A 25,242-nucleotide genomic window follows, 5' to 3' on the forward strand; every position below is an offset into this window, starting at 1 on the left:
CCCAGAAGTGTTTGAAGATCCTTTATGAGCTAGGATCATAAACCCAAGAATAGAAAAAAAGTACAGGTCCGCTCCTGGGGATCCTGCTTACATTAAAGGTCAGCCACCCTTCGATTCCCTAGTCGTGTCAAACACTAGAAAAAGAGCAAATTCAGAGACATCAGGTGAGGCACCACCTCCTGATAAGGAATCAAAAATAATAGATGCTTCAGGCAAAAGGATAGCTGCACAAGCTAGCAATACATGGTGTTTAGCTAACACACAAGCCCTCCTCGCAAGATACTACAGGGCTCATTATGACCAGTTAGAAATCCTTTTACAACATCTACCTGACCAATATAAGGCACAGGCAAATGACCTTATACAGGAGGGTAAGCTTATTTGAAATGCCTCAATCAAGTGCGCTCTTGATGTAGCAAACACTGCATCTAGAGCAATAAACACTAGCGTCCTCCTTAGAAGACATGCGTGGCTACGCATTTCAGGGTTTAAGCAAGAGGTGCAAACAACCATCTTAAATCAACCATTCAACCAACAACAATTGTTTGGGCCAGAGGTAGACATAGCACTTGAAAAAATGAAAAAAGACGCTGATACTGCAAAATCTATGGGAGCTTTGCAGTCCACTCAACCAAGAGGCTCCTTTCGTCACTCCTTTTATAGAGGAGGCTCCAAACAAACTGGAGCAGACAATTCAACTTCCTTTAAAAACAATACGCAAGCATCCTTCAATAGAGGATATTTTAGAGGAGGTTACAGAGGGAATAACAAAAAAGGAAGAAGTCTAGGTAATAACAACAATCGATCCTCTTTCACCACTAAACTGTGACTTCCTTCAGCTCCCCCCAACAGCATACCACTCCTGTAGGGGGCAGATTAACATAGTTCCTACCTGTCTGGAATTCCATCACAACAGACCAGTGGGTAAGACAAATTATCCAGTATGGTTACTGCCTAGAGCTTACAGCTACCCCTCCACATATACCACCCAGACAGCATCCAATGTCCACAGACCATCTAACGCTGCTCCAACAAGAAGTTCTCTCATTGCTGCAAAAAGATGCAATAGAGCTAGTTCCATTAAAACATCAAGGAACAGGGGTTTACTCACTCTATTTCCTAATACCCAAAAAGGACGGAACACTAAGACCAATTCTAGACCTAAGGCCTCGATCATTTTCACGTGATCACTTTACAGCAAGTGCTCCCATTGTTGCAACAAGGCGATTTCCTAACCACACTAGATCTCAAGGACGCCTACTTCCACATACCCATACATCCTTCTCACAGGAAGTATCTCAGATTTGTACTAAAAGGACAACTCTATCAGTTCAAAGTCCTTCCATTCGTGGTCACAACTGCACTAAAAGTGTTTACAAAGTGCCTAGCAGTAGTGGCAGCACATCTCAGAAGACAACATATCCACGTCTTCCCATACTTAGATGATTGGCTCATAAAAGCCAAGTCATTCAATCAGTGTGACCAAAACACATCTCAAACAATTCAAACGCCGCACAACTTGGGGTTTACAATCAATTACACCAAGTCACATCTCCAGCCCTCTCATGTACATCAGTACCTAGGGGCTACCATAAACACCAATACAATTCTAGCTTATCCCAGTCCAGCCAGGACACAGAGCATTCAAGCCTTAGTTACAAGATTTAAAAACCAACACTCTCTCCCTGCCAGAGTGTTCATGCAACTAATAGGCATGATGGCATCTTGCATTTTTATTGTACCATATGCAAGACTGCAAATGCGCCCATTGCAGGAATGTCTAGCACAACAGTGGAATCAGGCACAAGGACAACTAACAGACCTGGTGTTGGTGGACAGCCGCACACATTGCTCTCTGCAGTGGTGGAACACCAAAAACTTGTCCAAAGGACGGCCGTTCCTAGAGCCCGTTCCACAGATAGCACTGACAACAGACGCATCCCTGATAGGATGGGGAGCACATCTGCTCCACCACACAACTCAGGGAAGATGGACTTCTCAACAAAAGGTGCTTCACATCAATCACCTAGAGTTGCTGGCAATTTTCCTAGCACTGAAGTCCTTCCAAATGCACATACAGAACAAAGCTGTCTTAATCCGGACGGACATGACAGCCATGTACTACATACAAAAACATGGAGGAACACATTCCCTGCAGCTGTCCCACCTCGCACAAAAACATTTGGAGATGGGCCATTCCACAAAAGATATATCTGCTTCCAGAACACATTCCAGGAGATCACAATCAGATAGCCGATCTGTTAAGTATACAGACACAACAGATTCACGAATGGGAACTACATCTGCAAGTTCTTCAACCATTCTTTCACTAGTGGGGTCATCCAGACATAGACCAATTTGCCACACACGAAAACGCGAAATGCCCAACCTTCGCCTCCAGGTTTCCACACCCGTTGTCCAAGGGCAATGCGATATGGATGAAATGGTCAGGCAGATTTGTGCACGCTTTTCCGCCAATCCCACTAATACCACTAGTGGTACGCAAGTTCAGACAACAGTCTCTCAAACTGATCCATGTAGCTCCCACATGGGCACGCCAACCGTGGTTCACCACACTGCTAGAACTCTCTCTAGTTCCACACCAAAAACGGTCTCTGACACCATCCATGCTAACGCAAAACCATGGAGACATCGGGCATCCAGATCCAAGTCAACTGAATCTGGCGATCTGGCTCCTGAAGTCTTAGAATTTGGTTACCTTAACCTGCCACCAAACTGTATGAATATCATTAAAGAAGCCAGAAGACCTACTACTAGAGCTTGCTATGCTGCGAAATGGAAAAGATTTGCCATTTACTGCACTAATAATCAAATTGATCCTTTGGGTGCTTCCATCCAAAATATTATCTGTTACCTTCTCCATTTACAGAGATGTAATCTAGCATACTCATCTATACGCTTACATCTTGCAGCCATTGCGGCATATCTACAAAACAGACAACATATGTCGTTCTTTAGAGTACCAGCAATAAAAGCTTTTATGGAAGGACTAAAAATAATTATTCCTCTTAAGTTACCACCCTCTCCAGCGCGGAACCTAAACTTTGTTCTTACCAGGCTCATGGGACCCCCTATTGAACCTTTACGCAAATGTGAACTGCAATTTCTCACATGGAAAACAGCTTTCCTCATTGCTATTACCTCTCTTAGAAGAGTTAGTGAGATTCAAGCTTTCACTATACAAGAACCGTTCTTACAATTACACCGTAACAAAGTGGTTCTAATGACTAATCCTAAATTCCTTCCTAAAGTAATTACTCCTTTTCATCCAAACGACTCTGTAGAGTTACCAGTGTTTTTTCAAATCCCAGACTCTGTAGCAGAGAGAGCTCTACACACCCTAGATGTCGAAAGAGCTCTTCTCTATTAAATTGATAGGACAAAATCCTTTCGCAAAACAAATCAACTATTTGTAGCTTTCTCTCCACCACTTAAAGGCAACCCCATTTCTAAATCAGGAATTGCAAGGTGGATTGTTAAATGTATACAAATGTGCTATCACAAGGCAAAACGCACATTAACAGTCCCTCCTAGAGCGCACTCCACACGCAAACTAGGAGCCTCCATGGCTTTCTTAGGGAACATTCCCCTAGAAGACATCTGCAAGGCAGCAACATGGTCTACAACACACACCTTCACTAAACACTATTGTGTTGATGTGCAAGCCAAGCAGCAAGCTGCAGAAGGCCAAGCTGTCCTCAAAACTCTCTTTCAAACTACTACATCGGATACAGGTGACCACCGCTAGGGGAGACACTGCTGCACAATCGATGCAAAGTGTAGAATCTGCAGCTCATATTACTCGAACGGAAAATGCTACTTACCAGTATGCATCTGTTCTTGGCATGTAGAGCTGCAGATTTCTACATGCCCTCCCGCCTCCCCGGGACCTGTATCTGTTCCAGTTTTATCTTAATTAGATATACATGCATGGACATCCTTTCTTTCTTTCTACTAACTCCATCATTTCCCATCATGGCGAAAAACAATCTAAGGATGGAGCCGATGCCCATGCGCACTTACGTCCATGGGAGGAGTCACCTATCTCATGACTACAAAGACTTCTACCAAGACGACAACAACATGCAATCATCCGAGCCCAACACCAGGTGGCGATCTAATGCAAAGTGTAGAAATCTGCAGCTCTACATGCCAAGAACAGATGCATACTGGTAAGAGGCATTTTCCTTTTCTGAAAGTAGGTATTTCTTGCTTAGCCATCCAGTGTGCCTCGGCTGGTTTGTGGATTGACTGTCTGGCTTTTGAGTGACATGGACTGTGGATGTGCATTCTCATCAGAAAGCCACTGGGGGGTGGGGGGGTCCTGACTTTGGAGAGGTGTGGAGCAGGGGCCAGGGCAGTTGACTTCGGAGCACAACTTCAAGCGTGAGGAGTTTGATCTGCAACGTGTGCGACTACAAGAGCCCAACGACTCCTGCACCAACCTCTAGAACCGATGCCTGTGGACGCCGGCTCTTCGGAGCTCCACAAGTGGTCACTGATGCCCTGTATTTCGAAAGGTACTATTTTGTGGTCCTTTCCGACACCGTAGCTGGCCCGCAGTGCCGCGGTCAGCCAGAAGTGTTTGGATTTGTTTTTCGTGACACCGTGATGGCCCCGGATGGAACTGTCGACTTCAAGGAACAGTATTTTAAGTCTATCTTTGATTATTGAGATTTCTGAGAACGGTATGGTGGATTTTTATTATTTTTGGTCTCGTTTGCACAGATAAAATCTTGGTTATTTTTCTTAAATGTTTGCAGTGTCCTTTTGTAATGTTTTCACCCTATCACTGGCTATGTGCAAATGCTTTACACACAGCCTCAGAGATAAGCTTGACTGCTCGAACCAAGGTACCAAAGGGGTGAGCAGGGGTTGTTTCAGTAGTGTATCCTGACTAGAAGAAAGGGTCTCTATTTGAACAAAGGTGCAAACCATTTCCAACTAGAGACCCCCAATTTCTAACACCGGTGCTTAAAGACTTTCAGAAGATTCTACAATTTGCAGTTGGGGACCAACACTTCCAGTTCCAGATGCTACCACTTGGGCTGAAAACAGCTCCTTAAATGTTTACCAAGGTGCTGGCACCCTTGGCAGCCCTTCTTTATCTCTGAGGAATGGCAGTTGAGCCTTATCTGGACGATTGGATTGTGGTAGCTTGTTTTCTGCAGGCGGACAGTCAGGTTGAGATGGTTCTGCAGTTGTTACAGGACCATGGGTTTCTGATCAACTGGAAAACACCCAATCTGGTTCCTTCCTAGGATCATTGCGGTACGCATCTGGACTGCAGAGGGGAAAGTGTTGTTGCCCAAGCCCTGGATGTTAAATTGGAATCCCATATCTTGAAGCTATTGTCAATGTCACATCCTCCTATGTCCCTCTGGATAAGGATTCAAGGGGATTTGGCAGTTTCTCTGTTTCTGGTTCCTTGGGCAAGGTGGCATTTAAACATACTACATACATAATACATAGCTCATTGGAATCTGCAATCTCAGGATCTGACTTAGGTGGGGCCCATCACCAAGGTCATTCGTCTAGAGCTAGGTTGGGGGCTAGTGCAGGAGAATCTGGAGAATGGGGTTTCTCTGTTTCAGTTGATCCAGTGCTCATCACTACCTTTGCCAGCGAGAAAGGTTTCTGGGAGCTTCTTTGGGGTCACATCAGTCCCAGGGGTTCTGGTCTCCAGTCCAGACTTCCTGCTCCTCCAGTTGGAGGGAGCTCAAGGTAATTTGATTAGCTCTTATGCATTTTGGGGATCTTGTTCGGGGAATGGGTGGGGGTTGTTAAGATTTGGCGGCCATGTTGTCCATTCATATCTCAGACATCAGGGGGGATGAGTGCCTTGTCCTTATCACCAATCCAAAACCGTTCTTTTCCTAAAGGCTGTGTACATTCAGGGGTGTCTCAATGTGTGAGTAGATCAGTTGAGCAGGGTGATTTCATCCTCTCAGGATTATTATCTAGCGCTCCAGATGTTTGCCCAGATTTGTCTTCCATCGGGGAGGACTCTTTCTGGATCTTTTTTAGCATCCCGTAAGCCTCTTGAGTCCTTGGATCTACTGTTTTTGACTCTGAAATATTTTTTCTTGGTGGTGATTACATATGCTAGATGCCTCAGTGAGTTGGGATCTTTATCTTGCAGAGTTCTTTTTTTTGCAGATTTCTTTTTCTTTGGGTTTTGGAGGATAAGCTGGTTCTAAGGTCAGGGCCTGAGTTTGTTCTGAAGATCAATTCCTCTTTTCATTTGCAGCAGTAAGTCATCCTTACGGAGTTCTTTCCTAATCCTCAGTCTCCGGTAGAGTTTAAGTGGCATGTGCTGGATGTCAAGCGTACTGTTTTGATTTGCTTGTCCAGAGTTCAGGATTTCCGGTGGTATCCTGTCTCTTTATTAACTTTGGACCAGCCAAGAAGGGTTTGTAACCTTGTTTGCAGACTTTGTCTAGATAGATTGTCTTTGGTGACTTTGGCCTACAGACCGTTTGGTCTCCCATCTCCTCTGGGGCTCCAGGAGAGGTCAGCCAGGGGGATGTCAGCATCCATTACGGAGATTCAGGTTACTTCTTTCTCTGAGCTTTGTTGGATGGCCACTAGGCCCATTCCTAACACCTTCATTTCTCATAACCGGGTGGTTCAGGGTCCGGAAGTGGGGTAGGTTTTTGGCTCCATAGTCCTGTCTATCATTGGTTGTTTTTCTTTTTGTTTGACAATAAATGTGCATTTTTGGTGGTATGTCTGAGCAGAAATTGTACAGTTGTCCTGGTTTTTTGTTTTGGCTTGGTATGTCTCACTATGTACTGGAGAGAAGCGAGAGACAAGGAGGTAATGCTTCTATTATGAACTGATATTTGCATTACTCTGAGTCCTACTCTTACTACTTTCCATTATGTCCATCCCTCCTGGTTGTCAAGTAACTGGGTCTACAGCGGCTTGGAACTTTCAGGAGGCGGGGAGAAGTGCATTTTTTATTGGTAGTGTGTGTCTTCGAGGCACAGGGGCTTCACTTTGTAATGCAAAGAAGCAAGAGTAAGGCTCTGAATAGTGCTATTACAGGTAAGTAATAGAAACATTTGAATAGATACCCTGTATAGGATGCAAAGGTTTCTGGGTGATTGGACAAAAGTCTGTATATGGGGGGAACATAGGTCCAGCTACTAATGGAGGTAGGCAATAGATAAGGAATGTGAGACTATTGCTGTGTTTTATATGCATTCAGAATGATGGAGCAAAGGTTCATCCACTAGCAAATGGAAAGGCATCAGTCGGATATGCATTATTTGGGAGACATAAGTTGTGAATGAGAACAGTTGATAGCATAAAGATGGTAGTAGTAGTAAATAGTAAACAGTAGATGTCACCAAGGGAAAGTAGTATATAGAGAACAAATTAGATGACACAGGATCAATAATGGGGGACAGCAACCAGTGAAGCAGGAGGAGGACATAGTAACGTGCAAGAGTTTCTTGCAACAGTGGCGAAGTGGGAGGCAGATATGGATTGGTGCCAAAGGGCAAAATAAGTGATTTATTAGGCCAGAGGATGTCCCAAGAAATGAGAAAAAATATGATCCCCTTGGAAGAATTACAGAGGAACAATATTGGGGCCATGATGTACCAGGAAGGTTCTGATGAAGCCCATTCTACAACAGCGACATAAGGCTATTGTAGATCTGACACATAATAGGGGGGAACGACAAATTCAATTTACGTTGTCTTTGGCCACTCATGATTAATGTATCAAATGTGTGATGACGTTTGTACTGTACGGCCAATATGCATAATGTCTAAGGAGCATGGTTATTACAATAAAAATATGTGTTAGAGGCATATGAGCTGCAGAATTCATACTTTTGCATAGATCGCCATCTGGTGTTGGGCTCGGATGCTTGCACCTTGTTGTTGACTTGGAAGAAGTCTTTTGTAGACATGAAATAGGTGACTCCTCCCTTGGACGATAGTGCGCATGGGCATTGACTCCATCCTCAGATTGTTTTTTTCTGCTATCGGGTTTGGATGTAACTTCAGCGCTTCGGTTCGGTACCGTGTTGTCCAAACCATTTTGACACACAAACCCTTGCAAAGTCGACAGTATTGTTCTTGTGCCTTTCGATGTCGATTCCGGTCGTCGACGTGGGCCGCTGGGCCTATCAACGCCCTTCGGGCATACAGCTAATGGAAAGGACTCCATTCAAAAAATGCCCCCAATGTGGCGCTAAATTCCCACACAGCGACCAACACAAGGTCTGCAACCTTTGTCTCTCGCCCGAGCATGAAGAGAAAAATTGCCAAACCTGCGCCTCCTTCCGGTCCAAGATGACTATTCGTGATCGCCGAGCTCGACCACACGTTACGGCGCAACAGGCTGCACCGGTGTCAGAAGACATCTTCAATAAAGGCCCTGACGTTTCAGAGGCAGAAGATTCGGAGGATCTCGACATTGTATCCGAAGCAGATGACTCCGATGACCACATCACTGTAGGTCAACGAATGAGTACAACTGCTCCTGCCCTAACGCCACCTAAAAAAAGAAGGCTCCGGTCAAGACCTCGCCTGAAGGCCTTAGTCGCAACCAAAAGAAAACTTCAGAAGCCCCGCCTCCGGGCCCGGCTCTGAAAACAAAGGAAAAGCCTTCCGGCGGCTCTGGACCGAGCAAGCCACACGTCAGTGCCACAGAAACACTGTTGCCGCTGAAATCTGGAACATATCCCGCAGTCTCCAAAAAAGCTTCGGCGCCAAGCACTTCGGCACCAAAAGAACAAAAGGCCTCGGATCTGTAGACACCTGAAAAACCGTTGGACCCGAAAAAGATTTTGGACTTGACACCAAAGCCGAAGGACCCAAAAACCCTTCAAAGGCTCCAGAGCAGAAATCTAAACCACGTTCAGAACCGAAAAAATCAGTGCCGAAATCACACACCAAAGAAGAAAAACTGGTTCTACCAGATCCCATCGATCCGAAACAGAAAACACTTCATGTGGACCCTAAAAACACACATTCCTGAGGTGCCTGTGAAGAAAAAGGACTTTGCAGCTTCACCATTAAGACCCTCATCTCCTGTTCTTCCTACTAAGCCTTTCTCTCATTCAAAGTCTCCTATACTTTCTCCATACTCACCACAGGATGATGATGCTAGGAGGTGGGGGTGGAAATAATGACCTTTTCAATAATCCTGATGATGACACTGACATACCAGAGGACACATGGGAGGACTACAATGTCCCTGTAGATCGTCCAGACCTTCCTGATCCAGAGGCATACCCGACCAGGCCAACCCCCCCAGATGACAACATTGGCTTTAGTCAGCTCATAGATAGGGCTGCTCAATATCATGGCGTGCAGATGCATTCAGACCCCACAGAGGAAGACTTCTTCGTAGACACTTTTCCACAGTCACAAAGGACAGTACAAACATTACCCATGCTAAAAGGTTACATCTTCAAAGACCCTGTCAGGACCAGGATTCTCAATCTTTGCATTGATAAAAAAATATAAGCCCGCCCCTAATGATCCCACCTGACTGACTGACTGAATTATTTATTAAGCGTCATGGCGCTGTAGGGGGAAATAAAGACGGAACTACCAGATTAGCCATGGAGAAGAGCCAAGTTTTTAATGCTTTTCTGAAGCGGATCTTATTTGTGTCCAGGCGTAGTTCGATGGGCAAGATGTTCCATAGTTTAGCTGCCTTGTAGGAAAAAGAAATTAAAGGCCAACTCCCCTTAGATTCCCCGGTAGTGACCAATGCTAGGAAGCGGGCCAACTCACAGACCTCCGTTGACGCTCCACCTCCAGACATGGAGTCAAAATTGCTAGATGCTTCAGGCAAACGAGTTGCCTCCCAGGCAGCTAATCACTGGAGGATAGCTAATGCACAAGCATTACTTGCCAGATACAATAGGGCTCATTCACTACGACGAGCTTGAGAGCCTAATGCAGCATTTGCCTGACCAATACAAGGCCATAGCCAATGATTCAGTCAGTGTGTTAATTACGCTCACCAAACAATTCTACTGCTACACCACTTGGGGTTCACAATCAACCACGCCAAGTCACATCTACAGCCCTCCCACCTACATCAGTATCTAGGGGCCACGAAGGACACTTCCAAAGCTCTAGCATTACTTCATCCTCAAGTTTTTCAACCATTTTTCCACATGTGGGGCCACCCAGACATAGATCTGTTCGCCACACACGCAAACACAAAATGCCCAACCTTTGCTGCCAGGTTTCCACACCCGTTGTCCAAGGGCAATGCAATATGGATGAACTGGTCAGGCAGATTTGGGTACGCTTTTCCGCCACTCCCACTGATTCCTCTAGTAGTGCGCAGGCTCAAGCAACACTCTCTCTAGATGATCCTAGTTGCTCCTACATGGGCACCGCAACCATTGTTCATAACACTCCTGGAACTCTCAGTAGTTCCACACCACAAATGAAGTCTCTCCCCAAAACTGTGAACGCAGAACCATGGAGAGATAAGGCACCCAGATCCAGTACAACTGAATCTAGCAATCTGGCTTTTGAAGTCCTAGAGTTTGGTTACCTTAACCTCCCACCGGACTGTATGAACATTATCAAAGAAGCCAGACGCCCTACTACTAGAGCTTGCTATGCAGCCAAATGGAAACAATTTGTCATTTACTGCAATCACAACAAGATTGACCCACTAAATGCTTCAGTTCAGATCATTTGCTATTTACTGCATCTACAAATATGTAATCTATCATACTTATCCATAAGATTACATCTGGGCGCCCTTGCCACCTACCTGCAAAACAGACAACATTTGTCATTGTTCAGAGTACCTGCTATCAAAGCTTTTATAAAAGGCCTTAATAGGATAATTCCTCCCACACTGCCACCCTCTCCGGTGTGGAATCTAAACATTGTCCCTACTAGGCTCATGGGTACTCCATTCAAACCTCGACACAAATGCGAACTACAGTTCCTTACACGGAAAGTAGCTTTTCTTGTCGCTATCACCTCTCTCATGAGAGTAATTGAGATCCAGGCTTTAACCATACAAGAACCATTATTACAAATACATTGTAACAAAGTGGTTCTTAGAACCAATCCAAAATTCCTTCCCAAAGTAATCTCTGCTTTTCATCTCAATCAATCTGTAGAGTTACCAGTGTTTATTCAAAACCCAGATTCCGTAGCAGAGAGAGCTCTTCACATACTAGACGTCAAAAGAGCTATACTTTATTACTTTGACAGGACTAAACATTTTAGAAAGTCAAACCAACTGTTTGTAGCTTCTCTCCCAGCATAAAGGAAACCCCATATCCAAAGCTGGAATTGCCAGGTGGATAGTCAAATGCATTAAAATATGCTACCAAAAGGCGAAACACACATTAACAATTCCCCCTAGAGCACACTCAACACGCAAACTAGGGGCTTCCATGGCATTCTTAGGGAACATTCCCCTAGAAGACATTTGTAAGGCAGCGACATGGTCTACGACACTCACCTTCACCAAACACTATTGTGTAGACGTGCAGGCGAAGCAACAGGCTTCTGTAGGCCAAGCTGTTCTTAAGACACTTTTCCAAACTACTGCAACAGATGCAGGTGACCACCGCTAAGGGAGACACTGCTCTACAGTCTATGCAAAATTATGAATTCTGCAGCTCATATGCCCGAACGGAAAATGCTACTTACCAGTATGCATCTGTTCTTGGCATGTAGAGCTGCAGAATAGCATACGCCCACCCGCCTCCCCAGGACCTGTATCTGTTCCAATGTTATCCAACAAAGATACATTCACATGGACATCTTTTCTATTTCTTACAAACGCCATCATTTCCCATCATGGCGAAAAACAATCTGAGGATAGAGTCGATGCCCATGCGCACTATCGTCCAAGGGAGGAGTCACCTATCTCGTCACTACAAAATACTTCTTCTAAGACAACAACAAGGTGCAAGATTTCGAGCCCAACACCAGATGGTGATCTATGCAAAAGTCTGATATTCTGCAGCTCTACGTGTCAAGAACAGATGCATACTGGTAAGTAGCATTTTCCTTAAAAAAAGCTTGTTACAAAACAGGTGCTTTGAGAGGCAGTGATATTTAGCAAAATTGTAACTTTCTTCTTGTGCCCCTTTTACGCAGGTAACCAAAATCACTGTTTATACTAAAGATAAATGCTTCATGCCAAAGAAGGCAACAGATGAAGATACAGTATTCTACACAGGACTGAAGCATATGCCAAAAATCTGGTTCAGCCAGTCATGGATCTGCTTCCTCAACCATTATAGGGAAAAGGATTCAAGATTTTAAGCATGTGTTATTGCTTACATTAACTGGGCAACTGGTCAGAAATGAGGTACTTGCTGAACCAAAGACATATTAAGACTGGGATAATGCTATTGGATATGTGGAATAAATTCACAATGTATAGGACAGTTATTTGGGGGAATTTTGTGCTTGCGAATCTACAGGATACATGTTACCCTGAGGTTGAAGACTTGGAAGAATCATGGCTAACATGCATGATGCCTTACCTAGATTATCAGTGGCATTTTTACAAAGGTTTCATAACCTCAGACAACTCTAGAAGGCATGGAGCATAGTACCTTCTTCTCCACTCCCTCTCCGTCATTTGTCAGATGTTGCAGTGATACCTTTGTGAAATCTTTTTAGCATACAATGGCCCCGAATAAAAATGTTCAACAATAATCTTTCAGCTAAGAATGCTGGTAAGGAAGGAGTGTTAAGTTCAAAGTCATCTTCCCTTTCTAGGTGCTTTCAAATGGCATCTGGTCTGTGACCTCAAGCCTGACCATCAAATTCATTACCCAGTGTCTAATTTGTACACATTGGAAGCCATCTTGTTCATGTATTTTGAGTACCATTTGATTTGAATTAATTTTTAGGGTAAATATTATGAGGAAATAAAATAATTGTATTGCTCATATGTCTTCCTAATAACCATAAGCAACCGGAGTAACAATGTATTTCTCTCTCTCGCTCTCTTGCTCTCTCTCTCTCTCTGTCACCCCCCCCCCCTTTCTGATTTAAAGGCCTTAAAACTGTTGAGTAGTTTGAAAAATTGTGTTTTGAGTGCCCCTAACAATACACACTACTCTCTCTTTCCACTGCCCCTTAAGCCCCCCCTTCATGTCCTGCTTCTCATATATTGTGTTTTAACAATCTGTCCCACTGTGATTGTTGGGAAATCTGAAGCCTACACCCCTCCAAGCTTATTGACCAAGCTACACCCCTGAAAGTATTTGGCCCTCATTTGAGTTAGCCTTGCTTTGTTGTCATTTGTCCCTCTTCTCTGAATTGCCATAAATTATTAATAGATCATACTACATCTATAGTGTTGTCTTCCTCATTTCTAGTTGAGGGCGGGTATTCATCGATTGGAAACAACATTGTTGGTATAAACATTCTGCAGCTATCAAGATCTAGTACATTTCTTCTATATTAGCTCATTCTCCCACACATCTGACCCAGTCTTTCACTGCTCTAACATCCACACTCATCCTGCGACCTTTGCCAGTGCCAACAGACGGGCTTCACTTTTTTCATTTGGTTTTTAGTGGGTATATAAATGCCTCTAAGTATACATGCATTCATAGTCTTATTGTTAAAATGCAAGTCAAGCACTCAATTTTGTCTAGGCCCAATCCTAAAACAAAGATATCCCGGGGAACCCCATTCCATACTTGAGAAAGCAATACCATCATCATCATCATAGACTTTATTTCAATCACTATGAATCAGAAACGTATAGACAACAAGACAACCACAGTACACATATACATAAAATGACACATATAAATATCAGTACAAAAATTTAGCTGTTAAAATACATGATATAGAAACCACAAAAATGTCATGTCACAGCCGTTATCTTAAAATAGCAGGGAACTAAAATCACAGATAAAATTGACAGCATTAAAAAACCACCACATAACTTCATAGACATCAAGTAATTCATATCAGTTTAGCTCACTTAATCCAAAATTCCATTAAAAACATAGCCACATTAAAAACTACAATCTGTCTAGTGTCACTGCAGTATTGTAAATGTTTCCTGATGCTCCCTACAAACCAAATGTTTGAATAGGGGAACAATCCATTTTGCACATATAGATATATAAAAACAACAACAACAACAACAACATGGATAAGCGATTTAGAACACCTTTCACAGCCTATACACAAATTGTTGGACGAGCCTCTTTCCTGTTGCCATTTGCACATAAATGATTTTATAGGTAAAGTGCTACACCTGAATTAGAGATAGTTTCCTCTCCAATCAATGAACAATTTCGTCAGTCGTGCTTTCATAGGTGGCTATTGGTTTCCGGTTAATATAAGACACTGATAGTGAGCTCTTACACTCTCTGATATTATCAATTGCCACACTTTCCCAAAATTGTCCCTTTAGACTAGCCTTACCATTCTGGCACATATTCTCTGGTAAGGTCCAACATTCATCCAATTTCAATCTTAGAAATAATAAAACAATACCAAATGTAGTGCCTTCACCTGTATTATCAGGGTTTATGTTATGCATGGTTTCTGGAGGAGCCACATAGATCCAGTGCAAGTAGTTGTAAATCCTCATATTGCTTGAGGCCTTAAACATTTGGTAGCATCTCTCATCCACTCTCTGTTTGCCAATTATTCTGCACAACCCTTACTTCATATCACTCTAACTGTTGGTGGATTCCTGCTCATGTCACTCCTCACAGCTTTATACAATGCAATGTTTACCCCCTGCTGTTTTCAGTGTGTAAAGTTCATTTCATATCTTGTGGCGGCATCTGGGTACTCAGACTAGATGTTTTTATCTGCTTTCAGTAATGTGTTATATTTGTACATGGAATATTGTAATCATTTGAAAACCCCTTAACCTGCTTGAATGTCTTCATGGGTCCCTGCGAGCAACATGCCACACATTCTTGAGCAGTCTTCCCTTCTACACCCCTCAAAAACCTTTCTGTACCAGGTAAACATGATCTTTAGTCCTACTTGTGAGCCTGGAGAGTGAAAAATGTCCTAGTACACATGAAGGAAAGTTTAAATGTTATTAAGGACACAAAGGCAAAGATTGTGCTCTACTTTCTTTCCATTCCAGCAGTCTAAACAATAAAACCGTATAAAATGAACTTTCCCAAGATGCATAGGGAAAGGTGAACACAGTGCAACCAATCAACAGTCCAGGATATCCATAAAGGTAGGAGCCCCTGAATTGCTTCCTTTCTTGACAACAGGATCATTCCCACAACCTTACATTAGTCTGTTTTGGAACCATTTGAACCTGAAACAATCTAGGGACAAGAACCATCAATCTGAACCTCCTAACCTCAATCAAGAGAACTCTTACATACTATGTAGACCCTAATTGAGACTATGGTTATGAACTTTTCGATTGGAGAGACTATCACAGTGTAACAGATCAGAGGCATTGGTAAGAAACAAACAAACCAACAGATAACTTCAGCCTAACAAAAGCCGCTGTGTTTCCAAGCAAGACCCCAATTCTGTACATTCTTCTGGGTTGGGAAAAACAAAGGGACCTTGGGTGGGAATAATCCTTGCCTCTGTGTCCTTAATAGAATTCAAACTTTCCTTCATTTTTACTAGGAATTTTTTTATGTCAGGACCAGAGGTGAGAATTATGCTAGTTAAAAGCTTGTCCACCACCAAAGACTCCATATCCATGACTGGTTTACAATAAAACAATTTGAACAAGGAGCCCGAAGACCAATCTGTTGTATTAATAATGTCTTCTAGACGAGCCCTAGAGAAAAGGCTTTTCAGGCCATTGCACCTCTGACCGAATGGGCTCCGAATTGCAAGACATCAGTGCCTGCTTCGCGCATAACCCAGAAGATCAATCGAGCAGTGGTGGGATGATGAGCCGACGCTTTGAAAGGTTTCCTGAGGAATATTAAAAACTGACGCTCACCAGGTGGATGGAGCTCTTCCGTCATGCTTTCACAAGCCTTGAGGTAATGCACAACACTCAAAATGGGGGCTTTAATCGACAGCTGGATAAGACACCACTTTGGAATTTGCCTTTGTGCATCTAAAAATGCGGAAGGTGACCCCTTGTGAGGTGAAAACTCTTCTCGAAATGTGCAAGGCGCCTACTCTCTCCTACATGACACTAGGCTTCAAAGCTTGGTGAGTTTCGCTGACAATGCCTTGTGTGACAAAATACTTGTTCGGTTTCCAAGAGCACAACAGGTATAAAATCTTGTTAACATCCCAAAAGGCTGTGTACCTGGTATAAGAAACTGGGCTTTTGTTGCAGTACTCCCCCACTTTTTGCCTGGTATTAAATGCAACTTTGACTGAAGTGTACTGGGTTCCTGATAACAAGGTCCCCAGTACCAGTGTTCTTTCCCTAAAAATCTACAGTTGTTCCCTAACTGCTAAAGCCTTTAGCACCCTCTTTAAGTTCCTAGCAAATGGTATCCTGGTACCTAGGGCCTGAGGTACTAAAGAGGGTCCCTAAATACTGCAGCATGAATTATGCCACCCTAAGGGACCCCTTGCAAGCACATGCACGACTGCCATTGCAGGCTGCTTGTCTTGATGCAGACAAAAGTGAAAACATAACATGTCACACATCTGTGTTTTATGTCCCCAACCACGACGTGATATTTGTAAGTCACCCCTACAGCAGGCCTGAAAGCCCTAAGGCAGGGTGCTTAATATTATATGTGAGGGCAAATCAGCATGTATTAACCTGTTCCATGCTCATGACAAGGTCAGCTCGTCATGCAGTACACTGGAGCTGTGCTTATGACGAGCTGACCTTGTCATGAACAATGGTAAATATCGATTTGCAGCACAGGACGGGAAAAGCCTTAGCAGCCAAGGTGTTAAACACTAGGCGGGTAGCTGTAACCATCCCAGCTACTCACTACGGACGGTTAGGTCTGGGACCTGGACGGGGCAAGCTACTATACTCTACCTTACAGCCCAAGTGAGCACCGACGTGGCCCACCTTTCTGAATTTAGGGGTTGGGTTTAGGAAACTGTACTACACGTTCCTTTCAGCGCAAGGACGCATCTACACCTAACTATAGGTATCACAGGTATACAGGGCCCTTCCTTCCCTTAATCCTGTATACTTTCCCTTATTTACACATTTCTCGGTCATGACGAAGCGCCCTTGGATCCCTTATGGACCTAAAAGAAGGGCGGAACATGTTGACCATTCTATCTTTTTAATACACATTCACACAGATTCTGAGAGCAGTGGGAAGACACTTATCCCCCTCCACATTTGTTCCAAAGATGAGCTCCAGCATCCCACCACATTTTAATATTACCGTTGGACCCCTGAATAAAATTAGGTTCCAAATACTGACTGGTGATTGTATCTCACGCACTCACTATTCTAGGCCCACATACCCGCATGCACAACTGCGGCATCTCCTTAAAAGATCTCCGATAAAGAGCTCTCGCGGGGCCCGTGGAGGACAGCAGCGCCACTCCCAAGAGGAGCAACGCCTGATGATGAAGCATGACACTCGCAAGGGTGTTTGAGGGCACTTTATCTAAAAGGAGGGATTCCCCATCACCCTAAACAACCCAGCTTTATTGAGATTGATCACTTTTAATTTCATTTCCAACCAGAAAAGGTTGTGACTTTCTTTGACCTTAGCAACAGCTGCCGCCTAGTTTTTAATATGTTGTTCTTTGGGAGCACTGGTACTGGACCTACTCCTCTTCTAATAGCTCCCCGTCCCCGTCCCCCTCTACAATGTGTTAAGAGTTAAGGGTATATCAGCATGAGTAGATATGTCCCTGTGCTGGTCATACCTATTGTTGCTAGTGCAAGTGACCATGGAAGCCATCTTAAACCATGTACTGGACACAGGTGAAAACGAGTTCCCCAGCTATATGATGGCTTCACTGAAAATAGGGATGTTTGGTACCAAACATCTTGTATTGATAGACCCATACTGATGCCAGTGTTAGATTTATCAAAACATCCATTCAGAGGGCACCTTAGAAGTGCCCCCTGACAACCTATCGGCCTCTGGTATGCCTGCTGACTAGATTCTACCAGCCTGCCACCCGAGACAAGTCTCTGACCTCCTAGGGTGAGAGCTTTTTGTTCCCAGGAGGTCAGACGGGGACAACAGCCGGTCCAGGAAGAGGGTGTAAAACCTCCTCCCACAGGATGACCTGCTAATTAGCCTCCTTGGGCTGGAGAGCTTCAAAGAAGGCGCTGCCTTTGAAATGGGAATCTGGCTCCCCTCGCAGGAGATTGATTCTGTAAGTCAATTTACTGTACCTGTTTGTAGAACTGGTGTTTTCTTCCATAGGTAACTTTGAAAAACTCAGAAATCGCACAACGTTTCCACTTTCTAAAGTGCAAAGAATTTATATTTAAAAACGTACTTACCTGAACGATTTTCCTCTGATGCCTAAACATATATAAATGTACTTACTATTTTTATACTTATGTGTGGATCTCCTTCTTGAGCCATGCTGTCATATATTAATCATTGTTTTGACATATGTCTTTCATTCCTCTGTGTTAAGCCTAAGGCTGCTCGACCACACTACCCATAATAGAGCACTTTGGGATTGCTAGCAAACCCTCCTGAACTCTTTACACGGTATATCAGATTATTGATAAATCACATAAAAGAGCCAGCTTCCTACACCTGGGTTCCGGTGGGAGTGCCAAATATATCCCTCTTATCATCAGTTTGCACACCAACGAGTGTTTGCCCACTGGATATCCTTAGATGGGAATGTGGCCCGCAGAAATGGTTAGTGTATAAGCATTGATTATGCAATACCCCAATCTTTAGGATGCCAAGAAGTTCATGATAGGGACCACTTTGCACCACATGGCATCTCGATTGTTTCGAAGACATTAACCAACCCATCTGACCATGCGGACCTGTAATGCTTGTTAGTTCTGGCTGCCCATGAAAAACCAGGGAGTCTCCAGCGTTGCCGGTGATCCACCAGGACATGAGAGACACTCATTCTTGGAGGACTACTGAATGATGATTGCCCAGAGGATCCCGAAAGAGATCTGAAACACGGGTAGAAGGATTGGAGAATCCCAGGAAAGTTCCAGAAGAACCGGAAACCATAATTGAGATCTCCATTATGGAGTGATCAAGACCACCTTCTCCTACTGTCTTTGGACCTGAGCTGATAATCTCATAATCATGGCGAATGGGTGAAACGTGTAACCTGTTTACAAAGACCAATCCTGGAGAAAGGCATCCGTTGCGGTTGCCAGAGGATCTGACTTCCAGCTGAAGTACCTGGGAAGTTGATGATTTAACCTGGAGGCAAAAAGATTTGCTGTGAAAGGACTCCAAAGGGCATCCAGCCTCCAGAAGATTATGGTAGTTCAACTGCCAGAGACTCAAGTCCGACCGTGCTCTGGGACACCAGTCTGCTACCTTATTGGACGCTCCAGAAAGATACTCTGCCATCACTGAGACACTCTGAGATGTGCAGAAGGCCCAAAACTTCTTGGCCAGATTGGCTAAGACCTTTGATTTGGACCCCATAGATGGTTGATGTAGTGCACCGCTGACACATTGTCCATCTTTGAGGGGACTCTGCAGTTGAGCATGTCTTGTAGCCAACATTTGATTGCAAACGACCCAGCCATCAGCTTCAAGCAATCGATATGGATCTGTTACAGTCTGCGAAATATTTCCCTCCTGTAAAGGAGTCCCTGAAGCAGGCTCCTCAGCCGACTTGCTGGTATCCGACTGGACAACAATATCAGGGTCAGAACCAAATATGGCTCAACCGTTCCACGCCTACATGTGGTCAAGCCACCATCTTTGTTCCACCTTAACTTCCTCTCTAAGTGGGATTTGTTCTAAATATTTGAGACTCCTGCGGAGGTGGAAGGCTTTGAGTCGTTAGAACCCTGTAATCAAGAGGGCCCAGAAAGATTGCCTGTATAGAGGAGATAATACTTACAATCCTGGCTACCTGTCTGAGAGAAGTCGTGGACCTGGGCTATGCTCTCTTCAACTCTCTGCGAATCTTGGCTACTTTCCGAGCGGGAAGGCTTAAGGTCTTTTCCACGGAATTATGACAAGTGTTGTCTGCTTGACAGGAACCAGCAGCAATTTTAACGTGTTGACAGTAAAATGTAAGCTTTTCAGCATATCCACTGCCGTTTGCAACTGCTCCATCACGCATGCTAGACACTGGTCCAAAAGGAGGAGGTTGTCCAAATAAATTATGAGACGGAAACCTTGTGCATTGAAAGATTCCTCCGCTAGACTGAAGTAATTTATTCGCACTGTATTAACATGGAAATTGCTTTTATTGTCTATAAGCGAAATAAAGTAAATAAAGACTGCATCCTTCAAGTCCAAATGCACCATCCAGTCATCGGGATGAAGAAGATCTTCAAAAGATGGATACCCTCCATCTTGAAATGATAGACCAGGCACCCGTTGAGCTCTCTAAGGTTGGTCACTGGTCATAGCCCACCATCTGTCTTGCCTGCCAAAAAAGTGTTACTGAGGCTACCCCGGGGGAGGAGGCAGGTCTGGGTAATAGTTCCTTTTTGTAGGAGATCCTCCACTTTTTGATCTATCAAGTCATTCTGATCTTCTGCAAAAACTAGCGTATGTAGGCGAGATTCCTGAATCGGGGTCCCGTAAAACTCTGTTAAAGCCCCTATATAGTTTGTAGAACCCATACATCAGAAGCAAGCTGTTCACAATTGTGAGCGAATAGTCACCCGCCTCCCACTTTTAATTGGATAGAAGGGCAAACTCTCACCTGCTGGGGCCTGGAACTTTGTAACCATGACCATGTTTACCTCTATATGAGGCGAAGAATTCCCCCTGTCTGGAAACTGGGGTACCTGAGGCCTTTGCTCCTCTGCCAGAACTAAGATTATTGTGATAAGAGGTCCTCAGATGTCCAATGGTTTATCCTAGCAGAATTTCCAGGATCTATCTATACCCTTTTTGAGGTCTCTAATGTACTTCTGCAAGAAGGTGGCCATGCGGTAATCTGTCTTAGGGGTTAGTGCAACCTTGCCAGAGAGGGAGGTGAGGGGACATTCCGCTCAAAGGCAAATCCTGACTACTTTCCCAAAGTTTTTTTAAGCTGACCTGTCACAAACTTGGCTACCTTGTCAGAAGGGGCCCATTTTGCCGAGCTGGGGTGCCTATGGTCCTCTGGGTCTAACATTTCAGAGGAGTCCTCTGTGCTGTGATCTATGGACTCTGAGGTTGCGGGGGCCAACGAGGAATGCCAGGGCCGGGAGGGATCTACCTCATGATTAGAGTCACAGTGGGAATCAACTTCCCCTGCTTCAAGGCCAGAAGAGGGTTGGGGGGATGTTCGGTCGTGTCAACAAAGGCATCATATGTATCAAAGGCAGGGCATGCAAGAAAGGGCTTCTTAAGGTGCTCAAATCCATCCCTGTGTCACTCTTGCACTTAGGAACACACATACATGAGGAGGGGTCCCAAAGCCAGGCAGCTATCTTCCAGCCTAGATTGGCTCCATTAGGCAGCGCTCAAGGAGCTCCATGGCGTCCTCCACTCTGCTTGATGGATGGATAGAGGCGTCTACCACCTCACAAAATTTGTCATCCTGGGTAAGGACTTGCAGGCACTCTTTTTCTGTGTATTTCTCTTCCATGACCCCACTAGACTCTGAAGCAAGCGCAGGGCTAAGTGCCCCTAACAGACAGGGTGTAATGTAGAAAAATAGGGGGAACTGCCACAGACTTTAGGCTCTGCTCACACTGACTCCAGGGCCTTGCCCATAACTGCTGTGGAAGTTCTTGAGGAGTGCTGAGGCTGCACGTGTATGAGTTCTTTGGAATTAGCACAAGATGTACAGACCAGCCTATTATGAAATGCAAGCATCATGCTGCTCAAAATATATACAGACCAGTATGGGGACGGGTTTCAGAGACTTCCTGGCAGCTCAGGGAGGTGCGGGCTCTGCAGGACAAGCGCGTCAGTTTACCCAAAGCTGACTAAGTGCGTCCCCCATGGAGCAACGACAAGCGCTCTAGCGCTCTCTTCTGTGGCACCCGCCCTCACCGCACTCACATGGTCACGAGGCTTAACAGAATGCCGCGAATGGAGTTATGAGAGGCACTCCCCAGTAGCTGCTTGTTAGCCATGTGAATACAAGGAAATAGCACTGACAAAATCTTATAAAGCATAATGTACGACAGAGTAATGAAAAGAACCACTTAACTGCTGGCAGCAGGAAAAGAAAGAGGGAGCTTAAAGGGGACTTCTACCTTTTTAGATATCCTAGACCAGTGATACTCAAAATATGGCCGGGGACTAAATACGGCCCTCCTGACCTTTTTATGCAGCCCCCTGGGCAGCAGCAGCACTGGACTCACCACTAACATGGTAACACATGTTAAATATACAGCAAACACTTATTTAGAGGTGAATTGCTGTTGCGAGAAAGGAAGTAACTAGGGACCAGATGTAATACCCGCTAATTAGCGAGTCGCAAATAGCATCACATTTGGGACTCACTAATTGGGATGCACAACAGTGTCAGAGACACTGTTTGCTATTCCCAATGGGGACGCAAATTGCATGCTGCATGCATATTAATGAGGCTGTAGCAATTTGCGACCCCTTTGGGAATGGCTGGCACTCCCAGGGATGGTGGCCTGCTAGGGTCAGCAGACCTCCATGTCTGGGACTGCTTTTAAATAAAGTTTTATTGTTTTAAAATGCAGCCTGTTTTCCTTTGCCATTGCCTGCCCTTAAAAAATATTTGCGCATGCATTCATTCACCAATGGGAAGCGGTCGTAATTGCGAGTGCTTTACCATCTAAGGGTGGTAAACTGCGAGTGTTTTGCGACCGCAGTTGTGGTCTCAAAACATTATTACATAGCTAGCTTAAGGAGTCGTTATTGGGAAGGGACGCCCTTGGAACGCCCCTTCCTAATAGGGAGCCTCTTATCCTATTTTGCGAGTCGCAAATTGATTTGTGACTCGCAAAATGAGATTAGTATATAAGCCACAGAATTTTTGCGGGCGCAAACAGGTCTAAAAACCATTTGCACACGCAAAAAACCTTTGTACATCTGGTCCCGTGGCCCTTAACTTTAGGAACACCTTCATTTTTTAAGACCGCTAATAGATATTTTTTAAACCAAATAAGAATTATCAACTTCTGTACTTCAATAAATGTATGTTACGAGGAAGTTTTATAATACATTTTTAATACCCAATTTCTTTTATTCATACTTCTCTGGTAAAATGTACGTGCATGCTGTAAACATTAGGATCCCAAATGGTCGTAATCTTGAATAAATTCCTTTCCCTTCCAAAATATCAAACATTACGGCCTTCGTTACAAGTGGCCTGTAAATATTTCCATTATTTTCCTCCCATGTATTTCCCAAAAAGTAGGAGTCCTGATAATTTTAGAGTGGGAGAAATTACAGTGATTATTAGTTTTTGAGGAAATATGTACAAATCTGACTTGCCATGCTGATTGCTGCATGTTGCTCCATGTATTCCTCCGAGACTTCGCCTGCTGAAGCAGATGAAATCCTCGAGTGGAATCCCACTGGGCAGCAGTTTTCCTGCTGAACTAATTTATGTTGGGAGTTTGTTAAGCGTTATACCCAAGAGCGGCTAAGCGGTTGTTTAATGATTCGGATCTGTCCGGTGCCTCCTATTAATGAGCCCATATGAATTAAGGAGTCACTCACAATTGCAGGGGTGTGGAATTTAATAGAATATATACTTGTCCATGGGGCAGGTTGCATCATAAATATACTTGTCCTGTAACAAAATCCACTTGCCCCTTGGTGCCATGTAGTGCAGCGACATATCAAATCTCTGATTATAATCAGGGCTTATACCATAGTAGGGTATGAATACTTGCATGTTGCCATGTTTCCGCAGAACTACATACTGGGGCTGACGGTAGTGGTAAGCAATAGTTCCAGGGTTAGAATGCCCTTTTGAGTCTGTTCAAACCTACTAACTTGCATGTTTTAAGGTTTTTCAACAACTCTTCTCTAATCTTTTCCCATACTAGGAAATGTCGGAAATTTTCTCCTTAGAATGGCAGAATCTTCTTCCAGAGTTGGGAAAAAGTGGTTGGAGGGAAAGTGAACTTGAATACACTCATTTCCACATGAGCAAATCTATACATGTATATTTGCTCATGCTAAAATGCAGGTCACAGATATTTTCTAGGAATACTATTTCTTGTCCTACTTCTGTAAATTTTTGGGAATTCACAAAATCCGTATAGCTGCACTTAATGCAAGGACATATACATTGGGTGAACTTTTGAGACAATCTTTAATAATTGGGCATCTAATTTGGTCTGGCGTTGACCGTGACCTTTTGTGTTTAATAAAATTCTGTCTCACTCTCTGTATCATCTGGCTTCATTGTGAATGACAGCATTCTGCTCTTTCACAAGGAGCATATCTGTACACAAAGTAGTTTTGTTCAGTGCCAGAAACTAATGTGGCAGTGCGTGCTTATTTAGACCCAAAAACAATTGCTTTTGCCAATTGTTGTTATAATAGTGAGGGCCCAGCCGCACCCCCACCAATAAGGCTTTACAAAAACCATGCCAAAAAAAGTCACACATTGACAAAACTAAACAAGCATTTGCAATGCAATAGGTCTCGCATTAAGAAAGTTTGTGCTATTGTTCTTGTAAATGACTATTTATTTATGTGATGGTTTTGAAAATAGCTAAATTAATAGCTTTGTCATTTACAATGCCGATAGTTATAACTTTCGCAAATGTGACACCTATAACCTGGGGTTGCGCCGAGTGATGCTGTGGTGGTGCTGAGTGATGCTGTGGTGGTGCTGTGGTGGTGCTGTGGTGGTGCTGAGTGATAATGTGGTGGTGCTGAGTGATAATGTGGTGGTGCTGAGTGATAATGTGGTGGTGCTGAGTGGTGCTGTGGTGCTGCTGAGTGGTGCTGAGTGATAATGTGGTGGTGTTGAGTGATAATGTGGTGGTGCTGAGTGATAATGTGGTGGTGCTGAGTGATGCTGGGGTAGCACTGAGTGGTGCTGTGGTGGCGCTGGGTGGTGCTGGGGTGGCGCTGGGTGGCGCTGGGTGGTGCTCTGGTGGCGCTGGGTGGTGCTCTGGTGGCGCTGGGTGGTGCTGTCGTGGTGCTGAGTGATAATGTGGTGGTGCTGAGTGATAATGTGGTGGTGCTGAGTGATAATGTGGTGGTGCTGAGTGATGCTGGGGTGGTGC

The 25,242-nt window shown here is 44.2% G+C and overlaps 1 protein-coding gene across 4 annotated transcripts in view; it reads left to right on the forward strand.

Moving 5' to 3' along the window:
* The window catches only part of LOC144784054 (uncharacterized), a 284,352-nt gene extending 271,013 nt beyond the window's left edge, over window positions 1-13,339 (forward strand). For all 4 annotated transcript variants that reach the window (XM_078662750.1, XM_078662749.1, XM_078662752.1 and 1 more), the window contains one exon: window positions 12,135-13,339. In XM_078662750.1, the coding sequence (XP_078518876.1) occupies window positions 12,135-12,160 (26 nt within the window). In that variant the 3' untranslated portion in view covers window positions 12,161-13,339. The remainder of the gene's footprint in view (window positions 1-12,134) is intronic.
* The last annotated feature ends 11,903 nt before the right edge of the window (window positions 13,340-25,242 follow it).

The sequence above is a fragment of the Lissotriton helveticus genome, chromosome 10, assembly GCF_964261635.1.
Source record: "Lissotriton helveticus chromosome 10, aLisHel1.1, whole genome shotgun sequence".
Lineage (NCBI taxonomy): Eukaryota > Metazoa > Chordata > Amphibia > Caudata > Salamandridae > Lissotriton > Lissotriton helveticus.